This window comes from Primulina tabacum, chromosome 14 (assembly GCF_025594145.1).
Source record: "Primulina tabacum isolate GXHZ01 chromosome 14, ASM2559414v2, whole genome shotgun sequence".
NCBI lineage: Eukaryota > Viridiplantae > Streptophyta > Magnoliopsida > Lamiales > Gesneriaceae > Primulina > Primulina tabacum.
The window spans coordinates 1,050,510-1,076,036 of record NC_134563.1 but is presented as its reverse complement, the minus strand read 5'-3'; the positions used below and the strand labels follow the sequence as shown (position 1 = coordinate 1,076,036).

General features: G+C 35.0%; 2 protein-coding genes, 1 long non-coding RNA gene and 1 other non-coding gene across 11 annotated transcripts; 2 read left to right on the top strand and 2 right to left on the bottom strand.

The window, feature by feature from the left end:
- Positions 1-3,338: 3,338 nt before the first annotated feature.
- Positions 3,339-18,535, top strand: LOC142524486 (AP3-complex subunit beta-A). Its single transcript, XM_075628499.1, is given in 12 exon segments — positions 3,339-3,666; positions 3,669-3,682; positions 3,813-3,889; positions 4,010-4,259; positions 6,937-7,551; positions 8,369-8,542; positions 8,982-9,108; positions 9,217-9,326; positions 11,581-11,781; positions 12,180-13,168; positions 13,745-14,014; positions 18,178-18,535. Coding segments are annotated over 12 exon segments (3,384 nt in total). The 5' UTR covers positions 3,339-3,467.
- Positions 18,536-19,139: 604 nt separating this feature from the next.
- LOC142524487 (uncharacterized) lies at positions 19,140-23,363 on the bottom strand. 6 transcript variants are annotated; one of them, XM_075628504.1, is made up of 8 exons: positions 23,153-23,362; positions 22,075-22,200; positions 20,359-21,206; positions 20,197-20,296; positions 20,052-20,111; positions 19,755-19,841; positions 19,533-19,640; positions 19,140-19,448 (listed from the first exon to the last, which is right to left on the bottom strand). In XM_075628504.1, the coding sequence occupies exons 1-8, from the start codon at positions 23,219-23,221 to the stop codon at positions 19,140-19,142; spliced, it is 1,707 nt and encodes a 568-aa protein (XP_075484619.1). In that variant the 5' UTR covers positions 23,222-23,362. The 6 variants fall into 6 exon arrangements, with proteins under 6 accessions (XP_075484619.1, XP_075484618.1, XP_075484616.1 ...); XM_075628503.1 differs by having other exon boundaries at positions 19,533-19,841; positions 20,359-20,782; positions 20,876-21,206; XM_075628501.1 differs by having other exon boundaries at positions 19,533-19,841; positions 20,359-20,791; positions 20,876-21,206; positions 23,153-23,361.
- LOC142524488 (uncharacterized) lies at positions 19,966-22,293 on the top strand. 3 transcript variants are annotated; one of them, XR_012814901.1, is made up of 3 exons: positions 19,966-20,256; positions 20,351-20,603; positions 22,071-22,293. It is a non-coding gene; the product is annotated as an uncharacterized LOC142524488 (long non-coding RNA). The 3 variants fall into 3 exon arrangements; XR_012814902.1 differs by lacking the exon at positions 22,071-22,293 and adding an exon at positions 20,985-21,123; XR_012814903.1 differs by lacking the exon at positions 22,071-22,293 and adding an exon at positions 20,948-21,081.
- A 568-nt stretch (positions 23,364-23,931) lies between the features above and the next one.
- On the bottom strand, positions 23,932-24,004 carry TRNAK-UUU (transfer RNA lysine (anticodon UUU)). The gene has a single exon. It is a non-coding gene; the product is annotated as a tRNA-Lys (tRNA).
- Between the last annotated feature and the right edge of the window lie 1,523 nt (positions 24,005-25,527).

Below are 25,527 nucleotides of genomic sequence, written 5' to 3'. Positions count from 1 at the left end.
TTGAGGAGTATATGATGCGGTCTTTTGGTGAATAATACCATGCTTTTCACAAAAAAACATCAAACTCATTTGAAAAATATTCACCACCTCTATCACTTCGAACAATTTTAATCTTTTTGTCCTTTTGATTTTCAACTTCAGCCTTGAATAGTTTAAACTTATCAAATGCTTCATCTTTTGTTCTAATCAAGTATACATAGGCATACTTAGAACAATCATCAATGAAAGTGATAAAATATATTTGTCCTCCTCTAGTTAAAATGCCATTGTATTCACAAATATCAGTATGAATGATATATAATATTTGTGTGTTTCGTTCAGCATTTGGAAATGGTTTCTTAGTCATTTTTGCTTGTATACAAATTTCACAGTTATCAAATTTTGTATCTTTAGAATTAATTAAACCATGTTTAGACATATATTTCAAAGATCTAAAATTTAAGTGTGCTAAACGAGCATGCCAAACATCAAAAGAGTTAACGAGATAAACAGAATTAATAGTTTTATTAATATCATTGATACTAAGCTTATACATTCCATCACATAGGTAACCTTTTCCTACAAAAGACCCATTTTTAGATATGATTCATGTGTTGCCCTCAAATACAACCTTCAATCCATGCTTACACATGAGGCTAGCAGATACAAAATTTTTTTCTAATGTCAGGAACATGATAGACATTGTTTAAAGTCATTTTCTTTCCGGATGAAAATATAATTTGCACCGTTCCTTTTCCAGCAACCACTGCTGTATTATTATTCCCCATGAGAACTGTTTGCTCTTGATTTTCAATTTGATAAGATGATAATAATTTCTTATTGTTGCAGACATGAATGGTAGCACCAGAATCAATCCACCAATCATTGGACTGTCAATTTCTATTTCCGAGATCATAGCACAAATATCTTCATGTTGATTGTCAACAACATTGGCTTTTCTTTCCACAATTAAAATATTTTCCAAAGAACTTTTTCTGGCCATTTCCCGACTTCTTGAACTTTTTATCATTGTTTACTTTGAAATTCTTTTTGAACTTACTTGCTTCAGCAACATTAACTTTAAATAATTCATGGATATTTCCCTTAGGATCACGAGATCTAGTCTCCTCTTCGATCTTCAAATGCTTTTGCAAATCCTCCAAAGGTATGTCATCTTTGCTATGCAGAAGTTTCTTTCTATAACCATTCCAACTTTGGGGTAATTTAGCAATAATAGTCCCAACCTGAAATGATTCAGAAATGATTACTTTTAACTCAAGAAGCTTGGTAACAATAAGTTGCAATTCATGTATTTGATCAAGAACGGACTTTGTATCGGTCATGACAAATTCAAGATATTTTAAGATGAGAAATTTGTCGGTACCTTCCTTCTCAGTTTTGTATTTGTACTCGAGTGCATTCCAAATTTTCACAGGAGATTCAATTGAGTTGTAGAGATCATAGAGTCTGTCAGATAGTGTGATGAGAATTTGACCACATCATATCACCATGTCCTCTTCGCACTTTTTTCGTGCAGCCTTGACTGCTTCAGTATCATCATCCTTCGGTTCAGGAAGTGGCTCCAACTTTGGATCAAGAACATATGCAATCTTGAGAACAGTAAGTAGAAAAAATAATTTTCCTTTCCAGCGAGTGAAGTTGGTGCCATCGAATCGATCGAGTTGAACATTTGGATTGAGAAAAGAAGTCATGTTGTTCTTTTCGGTTACCATTGCAAAAATTAATATAAAACCTTAAAGATTGTTGGTGAATATAGAGAAAACAATATGAAGTAGATAATAAAGAAGTAATATAGGGAAAAACTCGGGTTTGAGGTGTATTAAGAATATTTTCCTTTAAGGTTTTATTTGCTCTCACTTCTCAAAGTTTGCTAATGAGTTTTGGTAGCAAATTACCCCCAAGATACAACAAACCCTTCAATACAATAATGTAACAAGCATATTTTATTGGAGAACATATATTTATAAATAGACAAGAATTGCAATTGAGAGTTGTGTCATTTCATGAATCAATGTGTCTTTACATGAATGAATGTGTCCATTAACAATGCAACTTTTAGTAAATAATCGATATAGATGCATTTGGAATCAATGATTCAACCAAGAGACACAATGATACAATCCCAAAAGTTGTGAGAGTTGGTTTGACACTTTTATGCTTTAATATTGCTTCAATTACAATATCTTAGGCTCCGTTTGATATGTGTGATTAGATAAGTAAATGATTAATAATTAGAGTGATTAAAAAATGAGAGTTATGGATTAATAGTATGGTGGGATAAATAACATGGTGTTTGGTATGATTTTAAAATGATGGATTAATTTTGTAAATTTATTGTAATGACCAAAATGCCTCAAGTATTAATAAATATATATTCTTAAAATAATATGATAGTTATTAAATTATTATTATTTATTACTATTCTTATCACGTATATATTATTTTTATTAGTATTATTGTAATTTTTAATATGTTATTATTTTTTCTTACTGTTATATTATTAAACCTTTTTAAAAATGTGTACATTTTGTGATATATTGTGAAGTAAAATATCTATTTTTTTAAGCTTAAAAAATATCTATTTTTAGTATTTTGAAAACCATTTTCTTTTGTAATTAATTTATCATTTTTTCCTTTCAACCTTAATTTCACATTTTATCTCAAAAATTAACGAGTTGTTGAAAAACTATAAACAATTACGTCAGGTTATAATGGTAATAAACTATTCTAATCATAAACATGAACAAAGAATCACACCTCCAAAGAGTGATAATGCATCACACACTTTGTCAGTACAGTGCGGGCCCCAATGAGGGCCAATAGGATAACTAAGAACATACAATATTCCAACCAAACGCAGGATGATGAATGATTAGTTATTAATCCATCCTTTATTCACCTAACCAAACCGACTCTTACAATATACATATGTCATAATATAATATTATAGGATTGATTACATTTCACTTTTATTTACAATTGATGCACATAATCTATAGATTTCCATGAAATAGTAAGTGTTCGATTTTATATGTAGTATAAAATAATTTTAATAGTCCAATTTAGCTAGAAAATTTATTCTAAAAATTTTGGAAAAAAATTAATATTTTTTACGAGTCAAATGGCATACGAGACTCTCACAAAATTAACATTTGTGACAAATTCATAGAAGTTTTTGTGGAAAAGAAGTTAGCTTGAAGAAAAATTTATAGTTTTTGGCTAACTGAAAGAACATAAAATATTAACAATTTATGTGAAATTCTTAAGTAGCTCTCTATGTACCATTTATCTCTCTTTATATATTCCAACAATATTAAATAAAAACGATCAAGTGTAATCGTCGTGTGTATCGAATGATAGATTTTTTCCCATAAAAATGCAATAAAATGACGGACTGGGAGTCCAGATCGTAATTTTTTCTTTTACATGAACCCTCCGTTGTCTTTCTCCGATCAGATTTCCTTATAATGTTTACGCAATTTGGGGTGGCGGCGGAGTCACTGAGCAAGGCCTCGGCGATGGTTTTCCGAATCGGAAGCGACGCGCATCTGTACGACGATCCCGACGACGTCAGCATCGTGCCTCTCCTCGACAGCAAATTCGACTCCGAGAAGTGTGAAGCACTCAAGCGGCTGCTCGCTCTCATTGCCCAGGGAATTGACGTGATTTATATTTTCCTCAGGTCCTCTCCAGTTTGTTCCTCGAATTGAGCTGCTTTGGATTTTTGATTTAACTGAATTGCATAGTCTGTTTTGTCAGTGGATTCGATTTTATTCTTATGGACTGTTTTCTTTGCTGCGTGTGAGTTACAGGTGGTTAAAAATGTTGCGTCACAGTCACTGGAAGTTAAGAAGCTGGTGTACTTGTATTTGCTGCATTATGCTGAGAAGTATGAAGCGGAAACAGTATTTTTTTTGCGATTGAGTTTGTCTTTTCGTTTTCTAGTTATTTTTGTGAAAATGTACCTGTTGAAATGTATGACAAGAATGATATGAATTTTGCGTGGTAGGCGGCCAAATGAAACATTGCTGTCAATAAATTATTTTCAGAAGGATATAGGGCATCCAAACCCATTGGTGAGAGCGTGGGCTCTCCGCACCATGGCAGGGATTCGTTTACATGTGATTGCGCCAATTGTTATTGCTGCAGTGGGGAAATGTGCTCGAGATCCATCTGTTTATGTTAGAAAATGTGCTGCTACTGCACTTCCTAAATTGCATGATTTGCGCTTGGAGGAACACACAACTTCAATTGAAGAGGTCAGTTAGTAACTTACATTTCTTTCTCACTCCCACAAATTTTTTTTGGGGAAAAAATATTTATACAAGTGGCGAAAGACTGAAATGGGCGTTGTAAGTTTTATTTTTTTGGCATATTTGTCTTTCTCCAGTATTTTGTTGATGCAAAAACACTCATTTTATCAAATATGCTCTGGAAATTGAATCTTTGAGTATACCCGATGGTTGCCTTCCTCTGATAATTTTTATGAGACGTGCATGATATAAAGCTTGTCATAAAAAGGTGGTCTTCAGACTTTCTGAAAACTGTTGATGTAGACTTGAAAAAGTTTCCAATCAGTGTTACTAATTTATGAATAATCATTGCTCCTCACCTGCATTTCTACTTAATCCTTTCACTTTCCAAGTGTTCTTAGATCTTTTATAGAGCCTTGTGGATCCGATGTGGCTCCAAAATTCGAAGTGTAATACTTAACTCTTTACTGAATGTGTTTGTTGTTTGGTAATGTGGCCTCAAATTACTTTCCTTTCTGTTGATACAAATTAATCAATTTAGTATCCTGGACTGGTTGGATTTACGAGACCTTGACATTTATGTGGAGATCAAGAGGGACCTTTTTACCTTTAGGTGAAGAAATAATGTATGCATCGTAAAAAGGGTGTTCTGTTGACTAAGATTAATTTTCTCTGCTAAAGATGTTGGTAAATGATAGCGCTGTGTGGAGTTTTACTTATCTAGAAAATAGGAACAGATTGTTTGCCAACTAAAGGTCTAAGCTTTACAAAAAGCATGTTTTTGGAACGGCTTAAGCACTTAATGGATGAACCCAACCAGCCATTTAACTTAATTGACAAACCGAACGATGGTTCAGAGTCTCTACCGATCAGCCCATTGTGTTTGCTTATAGATTAAAGATAATATGAAGAAGTTGGCCGTGATTTTACCCCAAACTGAATTCCCCTATCAAAATTTAGCGACTTAAACAATGAGAAGGCACCAAATTGATATGGTTGTCTTTCATTGCATGAAAGATGAGAGTAAGTGAACATACCAAAGCACATCATAGGAAAGATACAGGCTGAAATATGAGCTTCAATGCTAGCATGTAACACCAGAAGGAAAGAATGTGTCAATCACAACAAATGCGTTGTTCAAGTGTTGCCACTCCAAAAAAAAAAAAAGAAAAGAAAATAACCAAAAACATAAAAAATTTAAAGAAAGCAAAGAGGATCAAATGTTGAATGTTTGTTAGAAATAGACTTAACCTATCTGGAATGTCATCATAGATTGATATTGAATCTGTGACTCGTGGAGTGAGGGTTATTCAATGAATCTGGCTTCAATTTCTAGTATCTTTCCTAGAGAAGGTGGGTTATAGCCATTAGCTACTGTCACTGAAGGTAGGACCTTTAAATCTCTTAAGTGATAAGTTCAAATTTTATCTTGGTGAAGTTACCAGATATCGTAAAGTCCAACTCTGTGTTCGAATTTTCATGAATGGAAGGTGCAGACTATGAATGTGGGCGTGTGGCACCTTTTTGACTTTGAAGCCAAAAGATGTATAAGACATGATAAATGTTGAGAAAAGCCTTCAAATGGTGTAATATAGGAATGCGTGTTCAATAGTAGTCTTACATCATCTTGCTGTCAAAAAGTGAGAAAATCCTTCACAAGTTATCGATTGCATTTCAAAAGCGAGGCTGAAAGGATTTCATTGATTTGACTCGTACCTAACCGATAAATTTTGTTCTTCTATGGTAGAAGGTTTTGAAATTCTTGGGGAACTGACACTTGATAGTAATCTCTCTCATTGCAGGCTGACGTGAGATTCTGCTTATCCGTATAGTCTCCTTTTATAGAATCTCTATTTCCTTCGATTTTTTTTCAAGAGAAGAATTTCCAATATGTGGATTGTTTTATTCTACTTTCTGTTGACGCGGTTCTTCATAAAGTTGTGCTATATAACTTATTGAAGAATGGAGGCAATTTATAAACAAATAATTGAATTTTACATGCAGAAGTATGCAAACATTAAAACTGTGGGTTAAGTTAAATAGAAGGATAATGAATGAAAGGAACAATGACGGTGGGTTTTTTGAACATTATTGGCAATTTCCTCCAACCTCCGGTCTTGTTGTCTGCAAATGAGGGGAGTTGAGATGAATGGATTGGAGGGCACGACCACCAATGCCCTACTACCTAGGATAAATGTGAAAATCTGTCATGACCACCATACGCTAGGGTAAAAATTTAAAATATCCAAAATATTGGTAAATACTAAATAGCTAAGAGAAGGATGTCCAATCTAAAATTTCTTAAACTTGTTCTTGTTCATAGTTCACGTTTATGGAGCTCAAGAGTTTTCCAATTGAGGCTTATTTTTTGTATTAGATATGAGAAAACTGGTATTCACACGATGTGAAGGCATTTTATGTGTCACATGTCTGAGCACTGCTTTCTAGAAGATGGCTATGACAAAGCTGGATACATTTTCCTAATTCTTGCTTTTGTCTATTTACCCTTCTTTTTTAAAATGATATTTTGCATTTGCGTGCCCCCAATTGATTTACAACTATATAGATGGCTTTGATAAAGCTGGATATATTTTCCTAATTCTTGCTTCTGTCTGTTGCCCTTCTTTTTTAAAATTTATCTTTTGCTTATGTGTGCCACCAATTGATTCACAACATTATGCAGATTGTTGGATTGTTGCTGAAGGACAACTCTCCTGGTGTAGTTGGAGCCGCTGCCGCTGCTTTTGCTTCTATATGCCCCAATAATTTAACTCTGATTGAAGTAAATTACAGAAGATTGTGTGAAACTCTTCCTGATGTAGAAGAATGGGGCCAGGTTGTGTTGATTGGGATTCTTCTCAGATATGTAATAGCGAAACACGGGCTTGTTCATGAATCCATAATGTTGTCTTCTAATGGACCTGTGAATCATAATATAGATACGGAGGAAATGGAGCCTCATCTTGCAATAAGGAAATTTGGTTGTGACACTATTGTAGAAATGGCAGATATACTCTCCAGGAGTTACCTCGAAGGACCTGATAAGTATTTATCCAAGTTGAGAGATATAAATCAAGATTCTATGGACTTAGACGAGGGACGTGGTACATCTGCCCAAAGCAATGATGATTTGAAGATCTTCTTGCAGTGTACATCACCTTTATTATGGAGTTATAATAGTGCTGTAGTTCTGGCTTCAGCCGGGGTTCTCTGGATTATGGCACCAAAACAGGACATTCCAAAGATTGTTAAACCCTTGCTATTTCTGCTTAGGTCATCTATCTCCTCAAAATATGTGGTATTGGCCCTTTATCATGTACTCTTGCTCATGTACTCTTGCTCTAATGGTACTTCATTAATTGATTTGCGTCCCCCATCTACAGTTTTGGTATTTTGCAGTGATTATGTTAGAAACTTAATCTGATAAGACTTCAGAAGGTGACTGTTAGTGTCTGTCATATAATACATGTTTTTACACCTTTGCTGAGCAGCAACCCTTTGTGGTATGGAAAAAAACTTGTGAATACGCCAAAACAATGGTATGGTCTATTCTAGATGACTGGATGTAATAAATCTAACATTTGACTCGAGGATGTTACATTTAGGCTGATATATAATATTCTCTATGGTTTTGAACTTGTATTTCATGCTGGGTTTGATATTCAAGTTTTTGATAGTTACCTTTTCCAGATCAATGCTAACTACAGTGTAGAATCTACTTTTAAATAGCTCAGTTTGAATATCGATAATAGATAAATAAACTGTTCCTTCGTAGAGAAGGGAGATACCGCTTTACAAATAAATATCCTCTGGCCTGCCAGTAATGCTTCATCCTTTGTGTGCTAAGTTGACTATTATAGCATTCTTGATAATCTCCTTTTTTTATTATATGTTGGTGGTTCAATACCCTGACACTCTTTCTTGAAATAGTTTCTCCATCCATTTAAGTATTTGACTGTAACTATTGTTTATAGTAGCTGGAAAATGCGTCATTTTAAAGTTGTGGCCTGACCTTTATTTCAGATTATTGTAGGTATATGTTTCATCTGTTTCAAATGTTCCAACAGGAGAATCTTTCCTTGTTTGATGTTTGATGTTTTCATTTTTCTATGCAGGTCTTGTGCAACATTCAGGTCTTTGCCAAAGTAACGCCATCTTTATTTGCTCCACATTTTGAAGATTTTTTCATCAGCTCCTCAGATTCATATCAAATAAAAACTCTGAAGCTTGAAATACTCTCTTCTATAGCCACAGATTCATCAATTTCCACTATATTTCTCGAGTTTCAGGTAATTTCTTTTTTAGTTTGTGTAGCAATCTCTAAACATAGACGATTTCATTGCCTGGGCACCAAATAAAGGCGCTTCTCAGCTGTGCAACTGCTGAGTGTTTCAAAGTCCAGACAGGACCACCAGGTATTTTGAACCGCCTGGACCACCATATTGACTGCTTTATGGGCTGGTCATGATTAAGTTTTCAAACAAAAAACTTATCCAGCTTGTATAACTGCCGGTAAGAAACCACTAGTTAATTTGTAAACGTGTAGTGATGATTCATGCATAGGGCAGCGTCTTCCTGGTGAAAGTTGGACGATTATATACTTTACGCAAATAAAATACACATTTATGATATAGGTTAATAGATTTTTAAACCACAAACCATTCACCTGATTTATTATTACAAAGTATGTTTTGTGTAAATGTTGCATATCATTTCATTAAATGTCAGGAATATGTTAGAGACCCAAACAGGAGGTTTGCTGCTGATGCTGTGGCTGCAATTGGTGTATGTACACTAAAACTCCCGGATGTTGCAACCACATGTTTGGAAGGCCTGTTGACTCTGGCATTATCTGGTAACTGCTGTTCTTTTGCTATAGAATTAATACAGCTATTTACTTTCTGTTGGTTCTCTCTTCTTTTCTCTCTGTTAGAAAATTTTTGACTTGATATTATAATTTCAGAATCTTCACATAGGGAGGATGCATCATTTGGTGAAGACGATATTGTATTAGTTCAAGCTATCAAGTCTATCAGATTAATCATAAAACAAGATCCTCCCACTCATGAGAAGGTAAGCTTGTTGATTATTTTGCTGTTTTGGTCTTTTCATACCTGTATTTTCTTGTTGTTATCTTGTTAGGATTTAAATTCTGTTTGTCTGCTTCAGTGGTAAAATAATTGGATTCTGAGCTTTGTTCCACAGGGAACTTTTTGAGTAAGTTTAATTCATCAAAAAAGGAAAGATTTTGGGTTTAAAGAAGGATATGAGGAACATGTATTTGGGAGATCTTATGCAGTGTCCTAATCATGTTATATTTGTCTTATGTACCTGATTCTCAGTATTATGAACACTTCTCAGATTTGCTTATCCTTCTCTCCAGTTCTTTGACTTTGGAATCTTCTCCATAGAAAATTCAATCTATTTATTTGTCAGACACCAAAACAACTCTTACATCAGCTTCATAACTTCAGTCAGTTATGTTGATTTTACCATGTAACTTTCTTGAACTTGGTCTTGGGCCAGAGCTTTGGAGCATAAAACCCTGTTTATATCTGTTGTATGATGCACAAGCCTTCTAATTAAAGACGTAAAGGATGCGTAGCATGTGGGTGCATTGGAATCATCCACTTTATTCTCATCCAATGATCAAGATGACTGTTGAGATAACTTGTGGTCTGGCTTAGAATTGCTTCATAGTGCTTTAAAAGATGAAAATATCCACAGTGTTTACATATCTCACCTGAATCCAGGATTTCAAACGTGTTGGTGCCATTACTAGTTAGGAAAGAGCCCAGCTGCTGTGTCAACTAAATCTGCTATTAGGGGAGTACCTGCGATACATTTCAGAGAATGCTCATAATTTCTTTTATCTAGTTTTCCTAATTTAAACAATCCCTCTTTCACATCAACTGGTCTTTTTGGCCAAGGACCCATAGAGCCTCCAGCCTGCCATTTTATTGCACAATGTAATACGATACTCAATACTGTAAATTTGGTTAGTTAGGGAGTTGGATAATGAATAATGAATAATCGTATTATCATCAAATAATGAAGCTCTTCTCTGATAAATGTCATACACAACATACAAGAGTGTCTAGTTTGAACAGTGTTTAACATCAATTGCTGATTTGGTGTAATTTTTTTTGGCTTTCTTTCAATTTAAAAAGTTTCCAATTTCAGCTTTATCACTGATTATTTTCAATTCAAATGATTTGATATTCAGTTTGAAATGTGACTTAGATATATTGGAATTTAAAATTGAAATTTTATCTGCCTATCCGATTTTTAAATTCCTTTTAAGTAAAATTTTATAATGTGTCCACTTGTTTCCTAGATGTGACCTCTTCCAAAAATTATTTCAAAATAAAGAAAGATTCATTTAAAAAAATATGAAAATGTGTTTAAGAAGCCATGGTGGTAGTTTGGTAGACAATTTTACTTACTATTCATGTCTGCTACTGTGGCCTGGGGCTGTGAACGCTCGACTCGATTTAAATTTTGTAAGCTCAAGCTTGACTCGAACTCTATCGAGTATTCATTTTTCAAGCTCGAGCTCGACTAGTAAAAATATCGAGTTACTCTTGCTCGAAAAGCTCAATAGTGTTTGTAGCATAATTTTAGGATTTAAATTTTGTATTTATACAGACTAAAATACCCTTAAATTTAAAAAAATATTACAAAATAATAATATATAGCGAGCTACTCGAGTAGAAACAATTAAAACTCGAATTCGACTTGAGTGCGCGCTATTCGAGCTCGAACTCGGTCAAATCAAGCTCGAGTCGAGTTTTGATTGAGCCGCTCACGAGCTACTCACAATTAGCTTGACTCATTTGCACTCCTAATGTGGTCTGTGGGGATTAATAAATGAAATGTATAAAATTTTATTTATTTAACATTAATAGTACGATAACTTTGTATCCTTCTTTAATACTTGACATACACACATATTATGTTAAGTTTTAAAATAAAAAGAATAAGAAAAGGAAAAAAATTCCAGAGGTATCTGATGGTACCACTTCTATTCCACAGGCGGCCCATTCGATTCAATTGAAAATTCTACACAGAATAACTCCTTGTGGTTTTTTGGTAACAGAATGATATACACACACACACACACACACACACACACACACACACACATATATATATATTTCAAATTTGTTCGGTTAATCCTACCACAACATTATTTGCGCCCTACTTCATGATCATACTGTATCTACCTTGTATTCTCGTATTCCTTTGAAAGAACATGATCTTTATTACCTGCACTCCTAAGTAAATACCTAGTTATGGAATAATAAAACTCACCATTGTTTTGAAGGTGATTGTCAATTTGGTGCGAAGCTTGGATTCAATATGGGCACCAGCTGCACGTGCAATGGTTATATGGATGTTGGGTGAGTACAACAACATTGGGAGCCATATTTCAAAGATGGTGCCAACAGTTTACAAGTATCTTGCTTGGCGTTTTAAGTTGGAAGAGGTTGAACCAAAGCTCCAGATTATTAATTCTTGCATTAAGGTAGTTAATAATAGTAGTTCTTTTTTCTTGATCTTGTTGCAAGTAACCTGTGTACGAGTTAGATATAAGTTAAGCTCCTTCATTTGTGGAAGAAATATATTCTTAGTTGCTCTTTTGGTTTAATAAAAGATAACCATAGTTGACATAATTTGAAAGGCTCAGCAATATTTCTTGGATAAGCACCATATTGCTTAAATCAGGCAAGGTAAACTTCAGAAATGATTTTCTTCACCTAACAAAATATTGAAATGCTTGTATCTGTTATTTTCTTATATTCGTCTTTATACTTTGTTGGAAACAGTGGATTATGATTGCTCAGGTTCTAAAATTGATGAATTGTGGTGCATATCACTGAATTTTCATGATTCATTAATAACTATTCTGTCACTTTTTTCTAGGTCATATTACATGCCAAAGGAGAAGATATAACTGCTCTAAGAAGTACTGTAGAATATATACTGGAGCTATCCAAATTTGACTTGAATTATGATGTTCGAGATCGTGCTCGTGTTGTGAAGAGATTTCTATCATCCAGTATGGGATTTCCTAATATGGAAGAAGTAAAGGAGCAGAGGTTTCAATTTATTGCTGAATGCGTGTTTGGGAGACAAACAAAACTGCTTTATCCAGAACCATTAAACTATCGGTTTTATCTTCCTGGATCTCTTTCACAGATTGTCCTGCATGCAGCTCCAGGATATGAACCTCTCCCCAAGCCGTGTAGTTTAATGGATAATCAGGTGCAAGCAACAAACACCACAGGAATGGGTACTGCTGGTATTGAACCCAATGATATCTATAATTCTGATACTGAATTAGGGTCTCTAGATGAAGAAAACACATCTGATTACAGTTCTCAAGTTTCTGTCCCTTGTTCAAGCGATGGTGATGGTAACTATGATAATACATCTGTTGGCAATGATAGCGAAGAAGCTGACCCACTAATTCATGTTTCGGATGGTACTATAACTAGTAGAGATCAGATTGAGGGCTCGGAAAAGATTCATGCATCTGGCTTGAGTGACTTTGGTGAATTAATGTCCAAAAGGGATCTTGAATCATGGTTGAATGAAAAGCCTAGTTTGAGCCAGAACGAGAAGCCTAATCTAAGTCTGGTTCAGAGATCATTTGCTAGAATCTCAATCAAGGATATCGGTCACCTGATCAAACCCAAGACATACACACTTCTAGATCCTGCTAATGGAAGTGGATTAAGTGTGGATTACGTATTTTCATCTGAGGTGTCAAGTACATCTCCACAACTTGTATGTTTGCAGGTCTCCTTCAGGAACTATTCAACAGAACCTATGTCAAATATATTACTTTCTGAAGAGGAATCTGATAAAAGTCTAGATTCTTTAGACCCCCCAATGTCTGAAAGTGAAAGGTGGTTTGAGCCAGTCCTTTAATTTTGACTAGGATTTTACCTTATTTGATTGTTTTGTGGCCTGCTGTTAAGCTGTTTGTGTTTGATGTGCACATATTTCCGAGTCATTGGAAGCAAAGATGAATTCCCGTGAAATAATTCTGTAAAGAGCCCAATCGACAAACCCCCTGTATTTTATTGAGAAAGCACAAATCGATGTTCAAATACCTACCCGTGGATCTTTCTTGTTCTTGATTATCACAATCCATAATTCATAGGACTTTCCACTGTCCCTTTCCGCTGTTATCCTGATCTATCCTTCTATGGTCAAGTCTCAATATCACCATATCTTTTTTATAATTTCTTGCTATCTTCTCTCTTTCATTTAACTGGAGATGCATACTCTAAATGCCGACATAGTTTGATTCTATGTCTGCATTTGGAGGACTTTGCTCTTAAATACATGTTTCTAATTGGTTTAGATTAATGTCATTTACCTTTAATTTTTGCATCAAGTATCACATCTTTGCCTATTTTCACCTCTCATGTTGTATTGGTCTCTACTGCAATTATTTAATTGTTAATCTTAATCTACAGATCCTTGGTGTCTCGTGTTGAAGTACCAACTCTGCTCCCTATGGAAGAAATAGTTACTCTTGAACCCTGTCAGACAACAAACAGAGCCCTCCAGGTTTGCTTCAGACATCACCTGGTGCCTGTGAAGTTGGTTTTATTGTGCAATGGTGAAAAGCACCTGGTGAAGTTACGACCAAATATTGGTAACTTCATTAAACCTCTTCCAATGGACATTGAAGCTTTTTTAATCAAGGAATCACAACTTCGTGGGATGTTCGAATACATTAAAGGGTTAGTTCCTTGAACATTTAATTATCTTTATGGGATTCTTGGTCTTTCTTTCCTGTTCGTTTTTTTTCGCTCCTCAAGATTTCATCATAGAACTCCTATTTAGAGAGGAGAGGGCGGTTGTAGATTTTATATTACATATCTATACGGATAACTAGAGCATGAAAATAACGTTATGAAAGAGTAACCTGCATCACCTCTCTTGTGCATTTTTTGTTTACTTTGAGTTTTTCCTTTTTCGGAAAACCACTTAGCTACAACTTGGAGTTATGCTAGACCCCGACTTGTAAATCTAACTGAAGCACAAGAACATAGAGGGTGATTGGTCTTAGCTCTAGAAAATAATATAAGTTGCATTGTTCGAATGTAGACCACTTGTGTGACAATACATGCTAAAAAAATGAGAACACAGATGAGTCATGCCTATGCGAATAGGCACAACAATTTTGAGAAGAGCAAAAACAATTCTCTATAACTACAGGAATTGGATTTCCAAGACTGATATGCTTCAGGGTTAGATCAATCTCTATGGTAGATTTTAGCCCATGAAACATATGGCCCCTTTACTGTTATCAAACAATCTGCAAATACATTAAAATAATGAGGGCTCATGTAGGTCACGAACCAAACATGAGAGTCTAGCCCAAAATTCTAGCCTTTTAAGTGGGGATCTTTTCAAGGATAGTAACAATAGTTCATGTGCTTGGTAAATCGTGGGAATCATAATATTCTCCACCTGTTGAGAAACTGAAACCTATGGCGAACCATTGCCCTCAAGGTTCTAAAATTCACTAGGCGTTAGTCGGGCACGGGGGACTAGGCGCCACTAATCGGATTCTAAATCAGAAATCCTTCCAGCAGTAATGCAAATATATCATGTCCTTCACATGCCTCATTCTTACACTGCCCTACCTAGTTTTCACTTTGGAAGACACGTAATCCACATGTTGCAGTGCCGTAGTTTACCTAATAGCTTAACACTCACGCAAAACACTTTCACGAGCAACAGATCATCATCCAACATCTATTGCGAGATTGATGAATGACTAACGCCCCAAGCGCACACATTTTCTGAGAAGGCGTGAGAAGGAAATCGCTTGAACTTCAACCAAAAAGCTTAAAAATAGAGATGGACCTGAACGCTGTAGGAATGGCGTGAACTTCAGATTGGAATGATTGCAGAACTGAGGAGAAGGATCGCGGAACGAACGAGAGACGGAAAGAGTCTCTGGAACGAACGAGAGATAGAAAAAAATGAACGAAAGAAAGCCAGCAAGCAGACCTAGTTAAAATGGGCTTGTTAACGGATCTTAAAATTTTAAAAAGCCCAATTTTTTTAAATAGGCCCGCCTAGGTGCGCCCAGGCCCGCCTAGCGCCCAAATTGGTCGCCTGCCCCCTTATCGGAGGCCCTCCGCCTAGCGCCTAGGCTGCATTTTGGAACACTGGCCCTCATTGAAGTAGTGAGGGCTCATGTAGGTCATGAACCCAACATGAGAGTCTAGCCCAAAATACTAGCCTTTTAAGTGGGGGTCTTCTCAAGGCTAGTAACCATAGCCCAGGTGCTTGATAAATCATGGGAATCATAATATTCTCCACCTCTGGAGAAACTGAAACCTACAGCAAATCATTGTGGGCTATTTTCTTTAATTTATTGATATGTTGTACATGTCTTAATTCAGCTGATAACGTGAATACGGATCACATTGTCAACAGCATATGATGGTAATAATTTAGGTTGTCTGTTCCACTACATCAAGTCTCAATGAGTGTGCTATTGCTAGGATAAAAAACCAACTGGATGACTATGGGAGATTTTGAAACCTATTAACCATCCTATAATTTCTTGATAAAAAATATTGGATCTTAGTGCCTCATGTTGAAGGAATGGCATGGAGTCTGGTGTATGCTAAAATCTAACATGTGGAGATTGGATTACACATGCATTCAAGTTGAATCTAGAAAACTGGTGTCATTAGACTTGAGATTATTTGCTCAAATTGCTAAAAGAAGCTGATATTGATATATCTTCTAGGTTTGTCATGTGATTATGTTTACGAGGATGAGGCAACAATTACCCTCATTTGGAGTCAAGTCTTTGTGCCTGGAATGTTGCCATCATAGATATATAAGCTCCGAGTGAATTTTTGCCATCAAATATAGTTTTTATGAGTTTTGATTGTCACTCATCAGATATGTGTAATGTTATCTCAAGGGGGGAATATTAAAATAACTATTTTTGGTCTTTTTTGGTGTCTTGTCATCTAAGATATAGTGTTTGGTTCATCAAAATTATGATTAATGTATTTCAGATGCTTCAGTTGGGATACTGTAATCTAAATGATTGCTGGAAAATCTTAATAGAAGTTGCTTATAGTTTTTAGCTTTATGTTGCTTATTTTAGTGAGAAGCAAGCAAAATCTGTTGACCAAAACATTTATCGATGCTTTCATTCGATTAGAAATTGAAAAGCTTGAACATTCGATTAGAAATTGAAAAGCTCGAACATTTTGACATCGCCGTACATAAAAGAACCTGTTAAACAAAAGATGTTCCTAAAGTGGTTGAGATCCTTCAAGGAGTTATGGACTGCCTCCATTCTCTCTCTAAAAGAAGATTTAGGCATCATCTTTGGTTGGTCTTGGGGGCCTAACTTTATGCCAAAAGGCAACAATGTTATTATCCTATTTCCACCTGCATCATGTATGAAAGCCTACATAGTTGTATTGATGAACAAAGTCAAACATGCTCTATTAGTTAATTATTTGATGTATTTTGTTGTTGTTGGATGTCTGCTGGCATACCGATGTTATTTTCAAAATGTCAGCGTTGGCCTTTGTTCAGCTTGTGGCTATTACTATGAGTCTATGATTTTAACACAATGGGCTGTTTTTTATGCTCTGGTATATGACGGAGATAGATTGTTGTGCCAGTAAGGCTTTGAGAGAAAAAAATATTGTGTTGCAAAACTCTAATGTGGGATAACATCCTTACAATTAAACCATTCCTGGAGATTTTTCTGAACATTGTAAATGACGACAGTTTTAGTCTCATGAAAAATTGTTTTTAGCAATAAAATATTAATCAAAGATTTGTTTTAAGATTGTAGATGACACATCTTGATATTATCAAAAAGTCAGTTTTTAGTTGGCTTATTTTGTGTTGTCTTTAGGTTCAAGTAATAGTTTTTGGTTCACTTATTTCTTGTTGTCTTTAAGGTTTTAGTGGCCAGTCTATCCAAGAAATTGATAAGTTTCTTGTGAGGTAATAGTTTGTCGAGCTTGTCAATGAGTTTCATGTTCACCATTTACCAGTAAAGAAGTGAAAGTGTTTTGTCTATTTTTATTACCTGAATTTAGTATTGAGGACCTCCCTTCCTGAAGTTGTGTTCTTTAAAATTGAGAAAGATTCCTTCTGACTTCAGTCTGTTATGACTGGGAGTTGGCTTTTCAGAATCTGAAAGGGAAATTCTTCTGAACATTGTACATGAATAAATTTGTTTTTGGCAATAAAATAATATTCAAAGATTTTTTTGGAAGATTGTAGATGACATATTTTAATATTATCAAAAAGTCAGTTTTTAGTTGGCTTATTTTGTGATCTTTGGGTTCAAGTAATAGTTTTTGTTTTGCTTATTTCTTATTGTCCTTAAGGTTCCAATGGCCAGTCCATCCAAAAAATTGATAAGTTTCTTGTGAGGTAATAGTTAGTCAAGCTTGTCAATGAGTTCCAGGTTTACCTATTTACCAGTAAAGAAGTGAAAGTGTTTTGTCTATTTTTATTACCTGAATTTAGTGCTGAGGACCTCCCTTCCTGAAGTTGTGTTCTTCAAAATTGAGAAAGTTCCTTCTGATTTCATCTCCTGTCTGTTATGAATGGAAGTTGGCTTTCAGAATCTGAAAGGGAAATTCTTCTCCTAGATTTACGTAAATAAGCACCTTAAATCCATTTTACAAGAATAGCGTAGTAGATTTATGTAGTATAACTATTTTGCATTATTTTTTCTCTTTGGTGCTGTCGCTCCAAGAGTTTTCTCACTTACAGCCTTAGATATTGGGAACTAGGTTGTACAGGGAGTAACTTTTACATGATGGAACTTAGAATTGTTGAATCAATCTTACAATTGTGCAGTAATCTCCCATTTCTCTTTTTCTTCTGTATGCTACAGGTGTAACTTCGCTGATCACATTGGCCAGCTGAATGACAAAGATGATCCCTCATTTATGAAAGACAAAGTTCTTACTGTATGTGAAAAAATAGCTTTTAAGATGCTTAGCAATGCAAATTTATTTCTTGTAACCGTGGACATGCCAGTTGCCACTAACCTCGATGACTTGTCTGGTTTATGCTTACGATTTAGTGGCGAGATCCTAAGCAACTTGATTCCCTGTTTAATCACACTCACCATCAAAGGTACTTGCTCTGAACCACTTGAAGTGTCAGTGAAAATAAACTGTGAGGAAACTGTATTTGGTTTAAATCTTCTAAACAGGATTGTAAATTTTTTAGCTGATCCCACTTCGTGAAGATTTCTCGTGGAGAAAGTTTATTGTAGTAAGCCATGGGTGTTTGTCCTCAAAACTTTTCTTTCTATAGTTTGTTTTTCTTTTTGTAATGCTGATGGTGTTCTTCAACATTAGTTCAGTTTTGTGTGAAATTTTGCAGAAAATTATTTTGTGATAACCGTTATAGAGCAATCAGAAATCACGACTGGAGTTTGTCTCCCTCAATGGCATATAGTTTTTTTGGTTTCTCCATTTGTCACCCATCTTTTTTTATGAGAAATAGGATGAAGGAAAAAACATCATTTTACTCCTTGACGGTTTGCTATTCTTTAAATCCATTTTTGTTTATCATTATAATGTTGTTCCTATGTCAGAGAATTAAACTTGTTGGAGCTCATTACCTCCTCTCAGAAAAATCAAATGTTTTTTGCCACAAAAATTTTCATTACGAAATGACACTTAAGAATTTTGAATGTTTCATTGTCTTAATTTGTTGGATGTTTATATCTTAATTTACAGATATATGGGTGCAAACATTCGTACACATATACATACATAATATAATATAATATAATGTATATTCATATTTAAACTTCTGAGAAGTTATACATGATGTGATAGTTTGCTATACTGGGAGCAAGTAGCGGAATTCAGAGACATAAGGTTGAATTTCTGTTAGTTTTTGTGTTGGAGATTGCGTTTCTCCATCTAGACTCTCCATTATCTGTCGTTTCAATGAGCTTGTCTGCGGTAGTTGGCTGTAGATCCATTCTAGAAGTGATTCCATGTCATCAGCAAAGTCTTTCATTTGCCAGTGCAAGAGCTTTGGCACTGAAATCTTTTTCTTGCTTGTAATTCCAACTGAAGCCTCCAAATACTCTATTTTTGCTTTCTCTAGCTCATTCATGACTTCGTCTGGTGTATAAAACCTTAACTGCAAACCTAAATGTTAGTTGTATGGTTATGGTTACTGAAACTTGGTAAATGCGAAAACTTAATGCTGTGATATTGGGCTTACTGCTGGCGATGACCAGCTGCCTTGGCAGAGAGCAAATGTGATGTTAGGTTCTGGATAAGCAAGGCCACAGGCATGCCTTAGAAGCATTGCTTTCTCATCTGTTAGCTCCTGAAGTACAATACGATTGTCATATGAACCGAGATCTTGTCTCCGATATTGATTGGATTGTTCAAAGACTGAGCTGAAAGCCTGAAACTTAGTTTTCGTTTTTACTTTACTCACATGTTTGGTGGTTTCTGCTTGCCGCCGGAGGATGAAATGTTCAATAGTGAAAGCATGAAGTACCAAACCACCGACATTAATTGCAGCCTGATGAGAACATATCATCACCATATTGATTTTGCAAAAATAATTTTGAAGATTCCATCTAAATTCGACATGTTAATGAATTTTTTATACTTGAGTTTGTGTATATGGTTACTATAGATTCAAACCTACCACCTAGACTTTTCTGCTCTATCGGCCGTCTTCAATAACTGAATACCAGTGGAACAAGAAGCCAAATCTTGGCTGATTTACCTCATTTATCAGTGCTAGTAGCTTCTCCTGTGTTGAAGGAAGTCCGTGTTGCAAAAATGCCTGAAACAGGGTAAAAAAATCATTTAGAAAGTTGCGGTTCGTTGACATAGAGAAAAAAATGACTTAAAATGTGTCGCAGTACTACATGCATTACGCAGACGTTATAAACATTAATCCAGAATGCCAGCTTCTGCTTGTGGGTTAAGTAAGTTATGTTTACTTTGCCGAGTTTTTGCATCAAAATCCTGCAAAGGTAAACGCTTAGAAAGGCTCTTTGATAAGCGATTTGTTGATTACAGGTACTTACCTGAGTCTTCTCATGGCTGGAAGACATTCAGAAAGTCGACTTGGATCCACTGAACGTTTTGTGATTTGAATGAAATTCTTATATGGTCCAACATCTCTGATTACGAAATCAGGTTCATGCAATACCTCATAAGGATCAAGATGAGATACATTGGGGCTGAATGGAAACACGTTTGTGCTGCAGCTGAATGTGGCTTTTGACACCAGCGCTTTCGAGTTTACACAGGTCACAGAATTCTTCGGAAGGTTAGCTGATCCTTTTCTCCTCAATGTTGCTTTATTTAGATTGAGAAATATTCCTATCAAACACTTGACCAGTTCTACTGATAACTTAGTCGGGTTTTCAATTTCACTCTCTGTGTCTTGTCGGTTGTTCACTGTACGACTTTTTGAGTGTGCTGAATTCCCATATTCCTCCTCTGTTGCTGCAACGGCTAAAATACCAAACATTTTCTCAAAATTATGTCTATGTATAAACACTTGTTTTGAACAAAATGACGAAGTATCAATTTTTTCACCGTTCGTTCCTCGGAAAGTTAAACTTTGAAGTTCCGTAGAGGAACCTAAAGAGGCTCTTCTTTCTCTTGCAGTTCTGTTTCTTCTATAATCATTCTGTGATGTTGCTAGGGTTTCACAATTCCTGTTATCTATCTGGTTCGGTCTTCTAGAAGGCAACTTCTTTAATTGTCGTTGCTCGGGTTGCCGTTGTAATTCTTTTAACTTCAGTACTTGACGTTCTTTAATCTGCACCTTCTCATGGAAGATATCCAACTTGAGTTCGCTAATCTTTCTTTCGAGCCAATCGATCTCTTCTTCTACCACTCCTAGTTCTGTCAGCAGAACTTGAACCTGCACAGACTCGATGTTAAGTGCACTAGACATGCATCCGATTGATTGATATTGCAAAAAAATATTTTGGTCATTGTTTTCAAATAATTGTTACTTTTTTTAATTCTCATATGGGATCATGAAGCACAAGTTTTTCACCATCAGAATTACACGATAATATTGCTTTCTCGATTTTCTACGTCAAGATGATGTTAACTTTATATTTTGAGTAAATATAAATGAACTTTTTTGTATGTTATAATTCTTTAAAAAAAAAAAAATTCGGAAATATATTTATCATCTACAAACATGAAACACAGATAACGCCCACCATGAACAGTTTATCATCTTACATATAAGAGTAGGTCTCTTGTGAGACGATCTCACGAATCTTTATCTGTGAGACGGGTCAATCATACTGATATTCACGATAAAAAGTATTACTCTTAGCATAAAAAGTAATATTTTTCATTGATAACCCAAATAAGATATCTGTCTCATAAAATACAATCCGTGAGACCGTCTCACACAAATTTTTGCCTACATAAGAACATTACTTAATTTTGTTAAAAAAAAAAAGAGGAAGCATTATTTGGTTTCTTTAAATTGAATAAAATAAAATACCATATTTTCCATTTATTTTATATTACATGATAAACTCTCTAGCAGTTTTTTCTAATTGCACTACGGGGCGAAAATATAAATTTAAAAATGGAGAGGCAAGTATGATAGACAAGGGTTTAATTAAATTAGTGGATATAATGACGATAGCTTGTAACTTATCTAAAATCAGGTCTCAAACCTTGAGGTGGGATAAGATTTAATTATAACAAAATCGTCTTTCGTCGAGAAAAAATAATAATGGATATAATTAAATTAATGAAGGAACCTGGAAGGGGAGTAGTGAGGATTGGCAGGAACGTGATTCACACCAGGCAATTGTTCCTTGCACAGCGCATTGCAAAACCCTGTTCAGTTGCAACTCTCCATCCAACTCTTGGTGCAATTTCTCCACCTGCCAGAGTTGAGAAAATCATAAACATTTGACTTGTAAATTGGTAGATTTAGGTTACGTCGGGGGAGAAAATGAAGAATGTATAGATCGAGGATAATAAATTGAAAGATATGTAGATAAAAAGAATAACTTTTTACTTCAATTATTGTAGAATTCAAACTACAATTCTTTTATCCTCCACATTAAATTGTATTTGGTGACAAGTCATCGTATTAAATACCTTTGACTACAAAACGTATAAAACAGAAAATAATTTAATCTCTGTTTAAAAGGAAAGGATATAAATAATTGCTTTGTGGATGAAATGTTTTTGCTCGTTCGTTATTCAATGACCAAGAAAGTACTTTTTGTTCTCTTTAGTTTTTGACAAAAACTTGTGTGAGACGGTCTCATAGGTCGTATTTTGTGAAACATATATCTTATTTGAGTCATCCATGAAAAAATATTAATTTTTATGCTAAGAGTATTATTTTTTATTGTGAATATCGGTAGAAGTTGACCCGTCTCACAGATAATGATTCGTGAGACCGTCTAGACCTGCTTTTAGTTTTTTAGTGCTCTTAATTAACTCCCAAATTGAATCGAATTGTCGGTCTAAAAGTACAAAAACAACTGATCTTTTGATTATCCCAGAACAATAAAACACACACATATATAACTTATAAGAAGTATATATATAAGATTACTTATGCATGCATAACATATATCCATAGCTACATATAAACGAAGAAGAAAGAAAACTTCAACATAGATAGTTCAAGATTTCACCACCTTACATATTCCTACCTTTTTCTATTCACGATTACAAAAAATGCTGAGATTAAACAAAAGATTAAATACTGTTATTTTTGTCCATATAATCTCTCATATCATCCATGGATATTCCGAGCTTCATAACGAATTCGAGAAAAAACGATAAAAAAGAAGAAGAGAGAGAAGTGAAAACCCCCACCTCCTCTTGGAGTTGGTGCTTCGTTTGTTTATCTTCACCAGGCTGCATCAAAAAATCTTCGAATTTCATAATTGGAAGTACTCCAAACTCAACCCTTGTGAATTCGTGGAAACCCACATCAAGATCAGCTCTGTAGGGTTTTTTGGTTTTAATATATGTGTGTGTGTGTGTATATATGTGTGTGTATATATGTATGTATATATGGAGTGAACGTGAGTTCACACCTTTAAATTGAACACAAATGAATGAATGACCAAGGAGAGGTGGTAAGACGTGAACTCCATCAATACATACAAGCATTCATTCAACCGTTTTGTGGAATAAAAACAACGGTCAACCAACTTTTTTCTCTTTTTTTATTTTTTTAAAAAATTTGTCACGGATTTCATTTTTCATTGGTAAATAGTTCTGAAAAGAAATACAAATAAATATCTAAAAACACCCATTAATAAGAAGTTTACTAGAAAATACACACCGAAAAAATTCATATCCTAAAAACTTTTCTAATTGTTATTTGTTTGAATATAACAGTTAATTCAAAACATTGACTGTGTAAATCTGTAAAAGCAAGAGAAGAAGCTAAGGGTGTAAAATGTGAGAGTTTGTACAATGTTATTTTGTGATAAAAACAAAATTTTAGGATGCAACTTGCTTAAATAATTGTCTGCACTAACAACAAAGGAAAAAAAAATTGACCAATCAACTCGGCTCCCTTAGTCCCGGTGCGGTAACCCGGTTAAATTCTTGATGATGATATGATACCAAAAACAAATAAGTTGCGCCGTCTGTGGGAATCGAACCCACGACCACGTGGTTAAAAGCCACGCGCTCTACCAGCTGAGCTAAGACGGCATGTTGACTCCACGCGTCCTTATAATATTTATATCTATAACTAAGGGTTTGTTTCAACCTACCCGTGCAGGCAATGAACGGCCCGGATCACTCCACATGAGTGATCCGGGCCCACCTCCCTGTAAAAAAAAAAAAAAAAATTGGCTCGAAAAAATCCGAGCCGTTGGATCGACCCCTGCAGGCAGTGCCCGCAGGGATAGGGTCGACCGAACCTATAACTGAGCACCTTAGTATCAGAAACAAAAAGTAACAGGATTTGTCATAACAGATTTATAACCTTTCTGATTTCCTAATCCAGAGGCTAATCTATACTAGTGTTCATTTACATCATTATTTATATTGTTGGAATAATTCTAACATGATAATTTGTTATTTTCAAATTAATGATTTTTCATTAAGTGATAGCTAGTCATCTAGAAAATCATGATAGAGATAAATATAAATAAAAATTCTTAGAAATTTAAAAGATTTTTTTAATGGAGATAAAATATGTTAGTAATATATAATTTACTATTTTACTAAATATATTTTTATTAAATAAAAATTGAGTATTTTGTAATTTGATGATCAAAGAATTTTTGGTACTTAAAAAATGTAACATAACACCAGAAATAATTATTTTAAGACCTCCATTCTTTGTAATATAGAAAGTAGAGATGTTATCATAATAAAAATTCTCTTCTAGGGTTTCTGTCGGAACCCTAGCGCAAGTACTACTCCTACGTTGTTGTAGGTTTTCTTGTGCGATCAACCTTCTGTTTTGATCTGGGAGCAACGTATTCAATGTCTTCATCATGGATCCGGATGCTATTGCTAGGCTCGTCAATGAAATAAAAAATCTAGTGCAGATGATCACAAACTTACCCTAAACGCGGAGGAATTGATATAGGGGAATCACAAGTAGCCAATTGTTTGGTAACTCACCTTATTTCCTCTAAGGTTGTGAATAGAGAGATATTTCGTGTGCATATTCCACGTATCATGCAACTAAAGCGGAAAGTTGATATCGAGTTCGTTGGAGATAGATATTCATAATGGATTTTACCTCTAAAGTCGACCTGAAAAGAGCACTCATGGAAGGCCCTTGGAGCTTCTTTCGAGACTTGACTGTGATATAAGAACCCATGGATTGTAAAATCCACGATCCATATTGTATGATGAGATTTCGATTCGGACATAGTGCCATAATGTTCCGATCACTTTCCTGGACAAAATCATCCTCGAGGAAATTGGCAATCAGATTGGAGTGGTTGATGAAGTGGATGAAGGAGAGATTGAATCGTACTTTGTTTGAATTAGAATCTACATAAATATTACACAATCATTGAAAAAATTCGTTAGCGGGGCGTTGATGGCGGGGAAGACAATGTTATCATAATACTATCTTATGAACGACTTCCTGATTTCTGCTATAAGAGTGGAGTCATTGGTCTCTCGTTTCGTGATTGTGGGGTGACGTCAGATAGTTCCAAGTTAGAATTTGGTGCTTGGATGACGGCTATAATGGAAAAATTGTTAATATT